This window comes from Polyodon spathula, chromosome 11 (assembly GCF_017654505.1).
Source record: "Polyodon spathula isolate WHYD16114869_AA chromosome 11, ASM1765450v1, whole genome shotgun sequence".
Taxonomy (NCBI): domain Eukaryota; kingdom Metazoa; phylum Chordata; class Actinopteri; order Acipenseriformes; family Polyodontidae; genus Polyodon; species Polyodon spathula.
The window spans coordinates 38,991,130-39,004,186 of record NC_054544.1 but is presented as its reverse complement, the minus strand read 5'-3'; the positions used below and the strand labels follow the sequence as shown (position 1 = coordinate 39,004,186).

Genomic DNA, 13,057 nt, shown 5'->3' with positions numbered 1-13,057 from the left:
TGTGTGTGTGTGTGTGTGTGTGTTTAAGTTTTACTTGCAAGAATTTTGCCTTTTGTATTTTAATTTTCAAACAATTCTTTGGACAGTGCAGGCATTATATGTATTTGTACACGAGCTGAACGTCACCTGGTTTAGGAGTTTCATATAAACCTCCTATGAATGAATTGGGAAACAGGCTGCTCTCACTGTGAAGAGGACCAGGAACCTGCTTCTGTGGATCTACATTGGGCACATAACCAAGAATAACTAACCTGAACTACTTGGTCACTTGTAAATGGGTAACCAAGCCGACTACTAGAAAAACAAAGATACATTTCACCAATATTCAACTTATACTACCTTAAATACTGAGCCACATGTTGAACAACAGTGTGTGTGTGTGTGTGTGTGCGTGCGTGTTTATTATCTAATGGTACGTACTACATTGGTTATTGTTAAACCTCATCTGAAACTGTGAAGCATGCAAAGCTTTATTTTGTGTAATAGGTGTTTCGTGTAAATAATGTGTTTTTCATAAGAAACTTCTTTGGCATTCACAGACTTCCCAATATTGCACTACAGTTTTCAGCTTTGCTGTACTCCTATTTGTAATACAGTGTATTCCCATTGGAGTCATTGTCTGTGTCGATTGGGTAGAATGCCTTTGTTTTCCAGTCGGTATGGTTGTTAAGGTTTAATGGCACAGTTAATCATTTGAGATGTGTGATTTAGCAGAAGATAAGATAACTTTAAGGGCCCTTTCATACCTAGTTTGTTTATTAAGATGCGATTTAGAATTCACTTGCAAACAAACTAAAATGTTGCAATTTTGCTTTGATTGGTTTCACACCAGAAGACCTCAAACAAACTGCATTTGTCCTCCAAGCGAGTCCAAGAATGCTTTATTTTTTCAATTTTTGTCGGCTGTTGCATTGCCAGTGGCCTTTTCCCAACATTGATGAGTTGTAAGCTGTCCCTGTCAAACCCTGTTGATCAACCTTTCTCATCTCAATATGACTGTATTGTAATGACACATAAACGCAGAAAAAGTATGTCAAGGCAGAAAGACCAATTATGCAAGATATTTATATATGAACATAAAAATAATAATTATAAATATAAATTATAATATATACAGTGGGTTATGCATTACATCACCACCAGTCAGTTCGGTTTCTGTTACATTGTGAATTCTAAACACTATTTCCCCACGAGTTTGAGTCCTAGTCCTCTTGTTTGGTGCTCACTGTGATGTGAAACTAATATTTTTGATGTTCCACACTTGCACAAAAGAACCGGACTTAGGTGTTAACTGAACTCTAGTACGAATTATCCTCTCCAAACGAACTAGGTGTGAAAGACCCTAAGAAACTGATGGCAAATCAGCCACTGGTCAGCATAAAGCATGTTCATGCCTTATATTTTGAGATGTGGGGCAGTGAAGAGTTTAAGGTTCTGCACTTGAGAGACTGTAATTAATTCCTCGTACCTGACCAATTCCTAGCATGTCTAACAGATAGTGTCCAGTTGGGATATGAGTTCTGGTGGTGAGGATATCTGTTCAGTGAAATGGACAGACTGTCAAAACTCACTACAGATCCTCATCTGTGCTAAGGTTGAGCTAGTCACCTGGAATAAATAAGCTTCTACACTGTTCCCAATTCATTATACCATGCATTCAGAGCTATTCAGAAACATGATCATGATAAAAACAGACCAAAACTAAAGAGTTGCATTTCATTTAACTACAAGTATATACAAGCATACTGAGATTGTAGGGGTAGAACAACAAAAAAAGATTGATTTAAATTTTGGTTGTAACTTTTTGCAATAATAGTGGAAGAACAATACCTTGCTGATTTGAAATGTATTTTTCAGCATCTTGTGATGCAAACTGAATTTCGGTAATCTATCACACCTGAATTGAGCCGGATGACCACAGTAGCTTTGTTGGGCTGACTGGTTGATTCCAGCCCCCTGAGCTTTTTCAAGTGTGAAATTGCTTGTTGTCCTCGGCACAGCTGAAGAGGTGGCCTGCTGAGATATACTGGAAAGTCCTATCGAGTGTCAGAGGAAAAGAATGGTTTGATGTAAACCATCAAAAAAAAGAAGACACTGAACAAACAAAAATATCTGAGTGTCTAAAGTGAGAATTATAATTCAAAATACCGACAGGGAGCTTACTTTGTATTCCTAAATATTTCTTTTAACTTCAAATGGAAATACCCTCTTAAATTTGTAAGTGTTTCATAAATGCTCTGAAAATAAAGAACTGGGTTTGAGGTAAAACTCTCACAGTTTTGGTTTAAACACATTGAAGCCATCAAGTCTCACTTACTGAAAGCAAGGAAATAGACGTGTTTTGAATTTTCTGACATTCTGCAGTTGTCATATGCCTATCAATTAGGCCACATACGAACATGACGTGTGTGCAAGCACTGATCGCTCCAATTCAGAACATGTAATTGATTCATTTAACACATTGCTATCATGATTCTTTCACAGTTTTACCTCGGTGTGTATGACAGTGTGTTTTTAGGTTATGGATGAAGAACTAGTTAAACGGTGGCAGATTTCACATGGACTCAGTGTTGCAGGCATGGAGACTGGGTTCAGCTTCATTTAAATATGGTCAATGGTGCCTAAGGTTCCTTTTTTAAATGACATTGAACATACTGAACTGCAAACCATGCGTACATGTCTAAAAAAAATAAAATAAATAGCAGATGCTGAGCCACAAAGACACAATGGTTAGATTTTTATAAATGCATGCTTCAGTCTGTGTAAAATGCATTTTCTAATTGAATGATAGTATCAGCTTTCTGTTTTATGGGGCAACAAGTACGGTTACAATTACACATGTAAATATGTAGAATACAAGAACAAAATACCATGGCCCAGTCCAACTAAATGATTAACTTTGGGTATGCATCTGCAATAAAAACAAACAAAACCATACATTCCTTTATGGAATTCCTAATTCCTTTATTAAAATTCTTAATGATATGTGTATATGAAAAGAATTATATATATATATATATGTAAGTATATATAGATATATATATATAATATATATATAATATAAATATCTGAAAGTGAGGATTTTTTTTTTTAATTTGCAGCCACAAAATATATTTGATAGATTATATTGGTCTCAAACACTAGAGCGTAACCTTGTGTTTTTTTTTTTTTTTTTCATATGGAAAATCATGTTTTATATTAAAAAAATAAAATGCATAACATGTCATGTAGTTGGCTCAGTCAAAAGGCATATATTATCTTTTTTATTACTATATTAACAAATATTTATTGTATTGAATCAATAAGGTTTATATTCCATTTGTATATCTATATTGTAGTTATTCTTCTTATAATTAACACAGATAATTTATAAAGGTTAGTTCAAGTAGTACCAGTCCAGCAAAAAGTTGAAATAAAGGCTGGAAATAAAACACAAAAAAGAAATATAAATAAAAACTTTTCTAAAGGAATTGCAAACTGCACAACTGCAGTCTGTTTACTTCTCCACAAAGCTGTGCTGCAAGTGTTTTTGATTTGAGGTATGTATGCCAAGGCTAGACTGTCGGCTGGCAGAAAACGAGTTTCACTTTGTTTTAAACTGAGAATACTGTACCCAAGGGCTGTCCAAACTATGGCTCTTCAGCTGTAAATATCCATAACGGTTTCTTTATGTAAAGGTTAACCATTTAAGGCTCTCATACCTAGTTAATTTAACCATTAAAATGACCTGAATATGTGTAAAACACCAGACAAGGACTCTGAAATCGTAATTGTTTAGAACTGGTCAGTGTTTCATCTACCTTAGTCTAATACAAACAAAGACATGCTTGGTAGTGATGCAGACGTTTCTTTGGTGGAAAGGGGTGCAATTACCCCTATTTTGAAATGGCTTTATTACATTTTTTTTGTAATTATGCTTATGGTGGTATTCTGGCTTGTTAATGGTGAACAGTGTGGCTCTTTTTTGTCAAAAAAGCTTGGACAGCTCTTCAGTATTTTACAGGGTTGAGTTCCACATTTCTGTAAACGTATTCGGGTATTTGAAGGGTTAAATAGAGACTTGTACCTGAATTTTTTTTTACGATTGAGTGTGTGTGTGTGTGTGTGTGTGTGTGTATATATATATATATATATATACACACACACACACACACACACACATTACAAGGTACACTATTTCGAACTGTCTAATTATATCAATCCATTGTTACACTAGAACAGCTTTCTGACAGACTACACAGTAAGATTTGTATCATTGAAGTGTAGGTAATGTAATAGAAGTATTAAAATGGCTTGCAATGTTGTTGGTTCTGAAACAAAGAATGATGCATACTTTGAATTAGCTCTGTGTTTATGGGGAAAATGCATTTATTATTATTAATAATAATTAGTATTTAAATACATTATGTAATAAACATGCTAAATGTTTTTTTTTTTTTTTTTTTTATGTGAATGGCAATGATAAACAGTTACATCTAGCCTGGTAATTACAACTTCTGACATTTTAGCATAAGTGTATGGCGCTGCATTTTGTTTTTCTTCTGCAGTATTTTGTAATGTTCAAACACTGCAGCATTTGCTTTAAGTGCAACTGCTGTTTGGGCACTAGGGGGCGCTTTTGATCTACATTTTATAATTAAATAGATTAAAGTAGAAGGACCGCTTCTGCAGCTGTCTTCCTGATGACATGATAGCGCCCACTAAGTGAAGCACAGGCCTGATAGTTGCACCTGTATTGCTAAAAACAGATACAGGTGTTTACTTGTAAATGCATGTGTGCAGTCTCTATCTTTTTAATTGCTCGTTTTGTCCTTTATTGGTATTTGCCTTGAGAATATACTATCTTTTTGTTTCAGATAATTTTGAATTACAAAAAAAGCCAACGTGTGATATCTAAAAGGCAGCAGTCTCTATTTCTATTGAAAGATTTCCTTAACTATTTTATATTATGTCCAGTGCTTTGGGCATTTAATAAAGTGGTCAGCATCCTGTCTTTTTGATCAATTAAATGTTAAAGTGATTTATAACGAGATGTGCTTGAATTGTTCATTTTATCATCATACAGTGTTTTATTTCTACTGGATAATTCCAACCTTTTGGATGATTCCAGGCAGTTTTTTTGATGTTGCAAAATTTGGATTATGCCCTTTAATTATCAGCTGGCACCAGACATTACACTTTTAACAATGTAATAACTGAATTATTGCCAATAACACACCAGCATCACAATAGAAAGTTTTTAGTTTTTTTTAAGGGTTTCATATAAAGCTAGGCTTCAAATTCACAACCACCTCTGCAAACACTGATATGTCTACATAAACTAATTGACTTATTTGTGTTAGCACCCCAGTCACTATGTGAAAACTAAAGCCTAAATCAGATATTAAATTTGTCTGTGGAGTCAATTTTCAAATCTTTCCTCCAATGTAAGTTACTCAATTTTGTCCAAATGCAAAAGGCACAAAACTGGAAATAAAACCATCATTTGTGAGGAGGCTGATGAGTTATCTTTCTTGGTACTAAGGTTTGTTTTCAAACTGAAAAATGTAACTAAGAAAAATAAACTTTTGCTATGATTTCAATATGGCTTTGTAAATGTGTTTATTTTATTTTTTAAAATGTTGCTGTTAATACTCATATGAAAGTGTCTATATATAATTATTGCATAACTTACTAAAGTTGCCAGTAATATACAGTGTGATAAAACAAATGTTCTGGCATTGCATGAAACAAGACAGTCCTCTACCTCAAGATAACAAATCAAGAAAAAAATCTAAGCAAATGACACAGATCTATCTCTCTAACCATCTTAATGGATAGTATTTTAAAAGACTATATCATGCTTTCAGCTTATACCTCAATTGTATTTTGTGTGTATTTTCATTTTTCACTCTTGTAAATACCCTGTATAGAACTTGGATTAAATTCAAGTAAAGTTCTGTAGTGTCAAGCTCATTGGTTGTGAGAGTTTTCTTTCAATTTCATAAAAGCATTTTTTTTTTTTTTTTCGATAACCACATTTTGCTTCTGTTACTGTTAAGAAGCTTTTAGGGACGTAAACTGCCATGGCAGGGCGTTTCATGCACTGGATAATGGTCCGGTGGAAGATGGATGGGCCCTCATTAATTTCAGGAACTGTTCAATCATGTACATAGTCTAAGCAGGCCTAAATTACAATTTAAACTGGGGATTGCACCTATGATGAGCCTTTGGAAGGCAAATGCATGCCATTGGACACTAAAATGAATAACATGAATGCACGTTAATCCTTATAGATAAACATTTCTAAAAGTAACCAATAATACCAAAAAAAAGCTTGGTTATACCGATGCAAACCACTGGTTGCATCACTTTTTTAAAGAAAATTTAAGCTGTGGATTTGGAATGTCAGTCACCAATGGAAATGCCATTTTATAGAACACATGTGTGTGTAAAAATATTTTGGTAGGCTACTCTAAACTTCCCAATGCTGGTAAATCTGGGGTTGTACCATTAGCTTCACAGTTAAGGGTCACCATTTCCAGGCAAGAAGAGGTGGTGAGGAACACATGCATCTATGAAAACAAGGGAAATGTTAATGCAAATAAACAGTTTCTGTTTTCATGTTGTGAAATACAAGGCAAGGATGGCTGAATTTCAGATGCAATCCTTCCTTGTTACATAAGAGATGATTGAGGTGGCGACTGAGATTTCCCCAATACCACATTTTAATCATGTTTGCCAACAAACTGGCTTCTTGGTCCTGTTCTATACAACCGGAGTCACAATTGGAAATTAAACATCATAACAATGAACAAAAGCATTTATTTACTTCTAAACAGATGTATACTACCTACAACAGGACAGTGGTATAAACATACATACAAAGAGAACAATTATGAAGGCACAGAACATTTCAGATACATTCAAGGTAATATGATAAATATACAATCATTGTATGACAAGTATAATAGAAAAAAAACTTTTTTTTTTTTTTTTAAAGATACATAAAAGCTATGTACATATACATGAAAATTTGTATAAGGCACAAACACTAGTCTATAGCAATAGGAAAAGCATTTAAATCACAACTAGATAAACTGGTTTCTGTTGTGCAAATCCAGAACAGTAGTTCAGTATGAAGCAAATCATCAGTCCCCCTGACAAATGTTCGATTTATTTTGTGTTTAAATTTAGTATAATAAAGTGTATAACAGGAGCCCCCTTACTAGCAACATAAAATGTATGTATTTATTAATTTTACAAACTACTGTAACAGCAAGAGTGATTTTAATAAAACAATGGTAAATGTTTTTAAGGGATAGACCTACTTTGTCATACATGCATGCTTATTTTGTGATAGGAGTTTAAAGGGCTGTTCTTAACTTTCAAATGGTTTTGGAATCTAGGTATCTTAGAGAACAATTACTCATGACTGTAGGTTTGCTTTCATATCAAACGTTATGAGGCTGTTTTGGAGGTTTTTTGGTTATCTATTACATTAACTTTTAGTGACTTGTTGTGTTTACGTCCCTTGCTCTCACATTACACTGTTGGCTGTCTGACTCATTTTCTTTTACAAAATAATGTGTTGCTGGGTGCATTACATAACACACTCTAACAAGTGCATGAATATACTTTCTGGTATGTTTTAAGTGTGTACGATTCAAATCTCCTTGATAGTCATTTTAGATCAAGTAAAGAATAGCTCCAGTACAACTGAGTGCATTGTGCAATGCTAAGAGAGTCCCTGAAAAGACATAGAAGTGCATGCATAAATATCGTATGTAGACTGATGTGTACTTAAATCTTTTTTTTTTTTTTTTTGCCAATTTTACCGTGGATTTTGTACCCTGTTTGAAACGTCTGATTCAAATGTCACCTCGCCAATTTACAACTCACTTATCAATTAGAACTGAAGATCAATGGCTGACCTCTGTTTCCAGTGTCAAGCCAAATATTCCTTTTACGTGACAAAGTAAATCGTTCCCATCCAATTTTCCATTGCCAATATCAGCAATTTTGTGCAAGCAGGATTCTAACCATTCTTGCTTGCTGCCTGGGTCTACTGACCTCATCTCTGGCTATTCCAGTGTGGCTCTAGGGAGTGATAATTAGTGCTACTGTAACTGACGTTGTATCTGGTAATGCCTTCTTTATGCAATCAGGACTGGGGGCAAAAGTCCAGTTGCAGAAACCATCTGGAATTTCAGAGTGCTTTAAAACAGCAACGTCCTGGTTCAAGTGCCAATAGACTGCTCCTATCAAGAAACTATTGAGAAAGCAAAGCCAAGGAACATTCAACTCCAGGAAGGGGACGACTTCTATCCTGAACACCATAATGATTAACTGCAAATAAACAAATGGAAACCAGGTACCAATAAAGCATACAGCAATGTAAGTCAAGGTCGGCTTCTTGTATCCCTCATCCAAGTCCAGCTTGTAGAAGAAAACACAGGTAGACCCCTCTGTGTAGGGCTCGCCCCTGAAGGATTTGAACAAACTCAGTAATCCAGACCGGCAGTAAATAACAACACAGGTAATAACTGCCAGGACCACCAAGGAGAGAGATGCGCACTGGGACTTGATGAGAAGAAAACTCTGGTGCTCCATGGGTGAGAAACTGTCTTCAGAATCATAATCAGAAAAAAAAAACACATACATTACGGCTGAAATCCACACAAGAGCAAGGGACGCCGCATACACAGCCTTTCGGGTCGGGCTTAAAGGCTTGGAGAAAGGGAAAGTCCAGTAGTAGTCCAGCCCGGCGATTATGAAAACGGGCCAGTGCAGGATGCTATATGTGAGCGTGGAGATTTGGAGAAGGAGGTAAATGTGGTAGACGGTAATATGGAAACCCAGGATGGCAAAGTTTGTCAACCAGTAAATGATGGAGAAGTTGACAGTGTGGATGAGGTCAAGGAATGACAGAGAAATGCAGAAGTATCCCATGAAGCTCTTGTGCATGTACTGCCAATTCAAACCAATGACAGCCAGGTTCAACAGGGCTTTCACAGCCAGTGCCAGCTGTATCCTACAGATGCTGTCACTTACCACATCCATTATCTGTTCAGGGTGCAGATCTTCCAAACTGTCGTGATGTAGGGGTTGAAGATACAGTAGGCACCATTAGGAGACTATCAGTTGTTTGGTATTGGTCTGAAATTAAAAGCACAAACTGAGGTTCAACAATTAAACTTAAAACACTTTCTCGTAAACAGATTAAATGTGATCCACATTCTCTAATACACAGGCTGTTTATTTTCCAGGGTTTACTAAAGCTTTAGGCAGTTTTAACTGATTTTCACATGCAAACTTTACCACTCAAGGATGTTAAAGTACTTTAAATGTTAAAGAAAAAACATGAATAATAGTTTTAGCGCAATTCAAGGCTATCTATTTAACATACTATAGAACTGATACAGGCTATGAACAACTTCCCAGTCGTCTGCCAGCATTCAAAACTGAAGCACACAACCTGCTTTTCTGTGCCCCCCCAACCCCCCCTCCCTCCCTTAGTATTCACCTGATATTCACCTCTGAATCGGATTGCTTGTATGTAAATTAGATTCTGAGATTTGGGAAGCTGATAAGTCATGTCTTACCCCATTTTTACACTTATTTGCTGGAAATGCCTCCGTGGGCTTGGTTAGCATGCCGTTTTGAAATGCTCTATAGTCACGAGTATATGAGAGATGTAGCACACACACATACAACACACAATCCTCAAGCAATACCTTTTTTTTTTTTTTTTTTTTTTTTTTTTAAACTGTCAGTTTATTTGTTGTTGTTTTCGTAAACTAACCCTGAAATATTAACATCTTATTCAGTTAGTGTTTGGGATTTTACGCTATATAAAATCCAAACTATATCACTAAAAGAAACGTTTCTGCAAGAAGTCTTTCACAGTGCGTGTTATAAACAGTTTGTTGAGCGGCGTTTACTTAGGCGCAATACCGCCCTTTCACTTCAACTGAGTTATACTTGGAACAATAGAAAACATACTGAAGCAATCTTTGAATCAGCTTTATACTTTCTATTGCTTTTAGACAAAGTACAAAACATTACTCAGGTGTATATTTACCTCAGGTTGCGTTAAACAGGAATATTTGGTTTATGACATCCGTTATCACAACGTTGTCAGATTTACTTTCTTTTAAAAAATATATCCGTCGCGTAAGTACAGGATTTTTTGTATTTATTTTATTTTTTATTTTTTTGTTTAAAGATACCACTCAGTTCTGCTGTAAAACAGTCGTAACGGTAGACAATGTCCAAGTTTAAACTTGGTGACCATGGTCGCAGTCCGATGCAGTCTCATCATAGCCGAGTCAAAACTGCTGTCAAGTGGTTTTGTTATATACATTTAGAAAAGAAAAAAAAAAGAGACGTTTTTCCTATATCATTCAATAACCATTCTTCTGATTTCATTGCAACTGCAGACATTGTTACCTGTAAATTATTAGATGAACTACAAATTATTGTATTTCAGAAGTTAATATTAGGGTAAAAACCAACAAAACGCGGGCACGAAAAAACATACAATAATTACCTTCAATCAGGAACGTCGTTCACAAACAAATTGTTGTGGTTTTTCTCTTTTGCCTCCAGACAACAAAAGTAAATTCATCTCAGAGCAGACCTCGCCTACACCTCCAAACTCGCTGACTGAAATTCGACATCCAAACACAGGGGTGGGGCGAGTTGCAGGAAACTGAGTTAAATGAGATTAAGAACACACCTTTGTTGCAGTCTACAGTCATAGCCTTGTCCAAAAAAAAAAAAAAAACACTGTCGTATTATAATACTTCGTTATTCAAAGCATAATTTCTGAACACAAATATAACAGCAACATTAACATGTTTGTTATATAGTGATAAGGGAAGTTTACAGACAGAAGCAGTGTGAACGGCGTTGCTAGATTTTAAACGTAGTTTTGCTTGTTTAGTTTTAACAAATTAGTAATCAATTTTCAATACAGTATTTATGTTTCAACTGTGAATGTTTCAAGCAAATATGTAGACATGGCTCTCTTAAATTAACTTTTTTTGTGTTTTTTTTTAAAAAAAAAAAATTGCTGTAATTTGTGTTGTAAATTTGGCCGTTTATATTGTCTTTCATACAGATTGTGCTCATGCCAGTTTTTCATTTTTCGTGCACGTTCAAATCACATTAATATTTGCACCATGTTTTCACCATTTATATTATATATTTTATATAATTTTTAATTTTATAATTATATAGGTTATATTTAGGGTGGTCAGACTTCACGGTTTTCCATTAAAGGTCCTGGTGTCACGACATTTTACTCAAAATCTTTTAAATGTCCGGTTTTTCAGCTACTACTCTGTCAAAATAACGTAAACAACCGCTTTATAATTTAGTTTAAAAAAAAAGGGGATAGGGTAATCAAGAACATAATTTTTATGTGGTGATTAACACAGATAGACGTACAAGCTTCTTCCTCAGTGTACGTGCGTTTTCATTTAGTTTATATTCAATATGAACATACAATTATGTGTAATACGTGAATTTAGTATTGTAGCTGTTCAGTTCAGATGGGTTAGCCCAAGAAAAATGGCAAAACGTAAATGTATTTTTAATGACTTATCTACAGAATTAATTATCATTATTACAGTATTATATTACTAATAATAATAATAATAATAATAATAATAATAATAATAATGCACTGAAATTAACTAGTTAAAATGATAATACTAAGAATGAGAGGATGGCTATTTAAATAACCATTAAGTAGCCTATATTTATTTCATACCATAACCCTTACTCATTGACACTGTACTATTTGTTGCATTTGTACAAATTCTTATTTCATAAGTATATATTTGGTTGCACATTTTCTGGTTGCAGGTAATAGTGCATGCAATATACTATATACTCACTTTAAAAAAATTTAACCTTTACAACTGCTATGAAAATATAAATAATTGTATTTATTTATTAAACTGATTTGTTGTTTTATTTTTAAAACAGAACTTTGACCTTCCATCTGTCAGATTCACAGGTACTTTTTTTATTGATATACAGTGCCGTGAAAAAGTATTTGCCCCTGTCTGATTTTCTGCATTTTTGCACATTTTTCACATTGAATTTGGTTTGATCTTTTTGTGGGTTGTAGTCGTAGTATATAGAGGGAGTTGAGAGAAAAAAACAAAGTTTGGTGCTTCTTTCATTTGTTTGGTGTGCAAAGTAATCAAACATGCAATCTTCAGGTGTGAAAAAGTTAATGCCCCTCTAGTTAACTCAACCCAGTTAAAGGGATAATTAGGGTCAGCTGTTTGAATACTTTGGTTAACAATCAGGCCTGATTTGGGCCAGCCCTGCCCAATATAAAGCTGACTAACTTTGACCCTAACCATCAGAGTGAAATTGTCAGCACACAGGTTCAAGTGGCAGATTGTGCCATGATCAAAAGAAGTTCTTGAAGACCTCTGAGAAAAAAAAGTTGTTGATGCCTATCAGTCTGGAAATGGTTACAAAACAATTTCTAAGGCTCTGGGACTCAACCAAACCACAGTCAGAGCCATATTGTCCAAATGGAGAAAGTTTGGGACAGTAGGGAATCTTCCCAGGAGTGGCCATCCTGCCAAAATCTCTCCAAGACCAAGGCGGAAAATCTTCCAGGAAGTCACAAAGAACCCTAGAACAACATCCAGTGATCTGCAGACCTCTCTTGCCTCGGCTAAGGTCAGTGTTCATGACTCCCATCAGAAAGACACTGGGTAAAAATGGGTTTCATGGCAGAGTAGCAAGACCCCAACCTAGCTACCCTTGTTATTCAGACTTAAAGATACAATAACATTTTTTTACTGTTATAACAGAATAAACAGGGATATAGAATACTCTAACATAACTATAGGTTAATATAGAGTGTGTTTTAACAATTTGTTTAGTATTTCTGCTGGCTTTGTATTCTTTAAAACACAGTACAGTTATTACAACATTTTAACACACATGCAGTTTCACAAATGTTAAACTTGCATCCCAAAGATCAGCATGCTTCCAGTAGCTGTCACAGTCTTGGGTCGATTTCTGCTCTGTGAGTCTGTCAAAG

General features: G+C 35.0%; 1 protein-coding gene across 1 annotated transcript; it reads right to left on the bottom strand.

Annotated features, from left to right (window-relative positions):
- Nucleotides 1–6,784: 6,784 nt before the first annotated feature.
- Nucleotides 6,785–10,676, bottom strand: LOC121323493 (probable G-protein coupled receptor 160). The gene is made up of 2 exons (XM_041264579.1): nucleotides 10,532–10,676; nucleotides 6,785–9,138 (listed from the first exon to the last, which is right to left on the bottom strand). Exon 2 carries the CDS (start codon nucleotides 9,040–9,042, stop codon nucleotides 8,080–8,082), a length of 963 nt encoding a protein of 320 aa, XP_041120513.1. The 5' UTR covers nucleotides 9,043–9,138; nucleotides 10,532–10,676; the 3' UTR covers nucleotides 6,785–8,079.
- Between the last annotated feature and the right edge of the window lie 2,381 nt (nucleotides 10,677–13,057).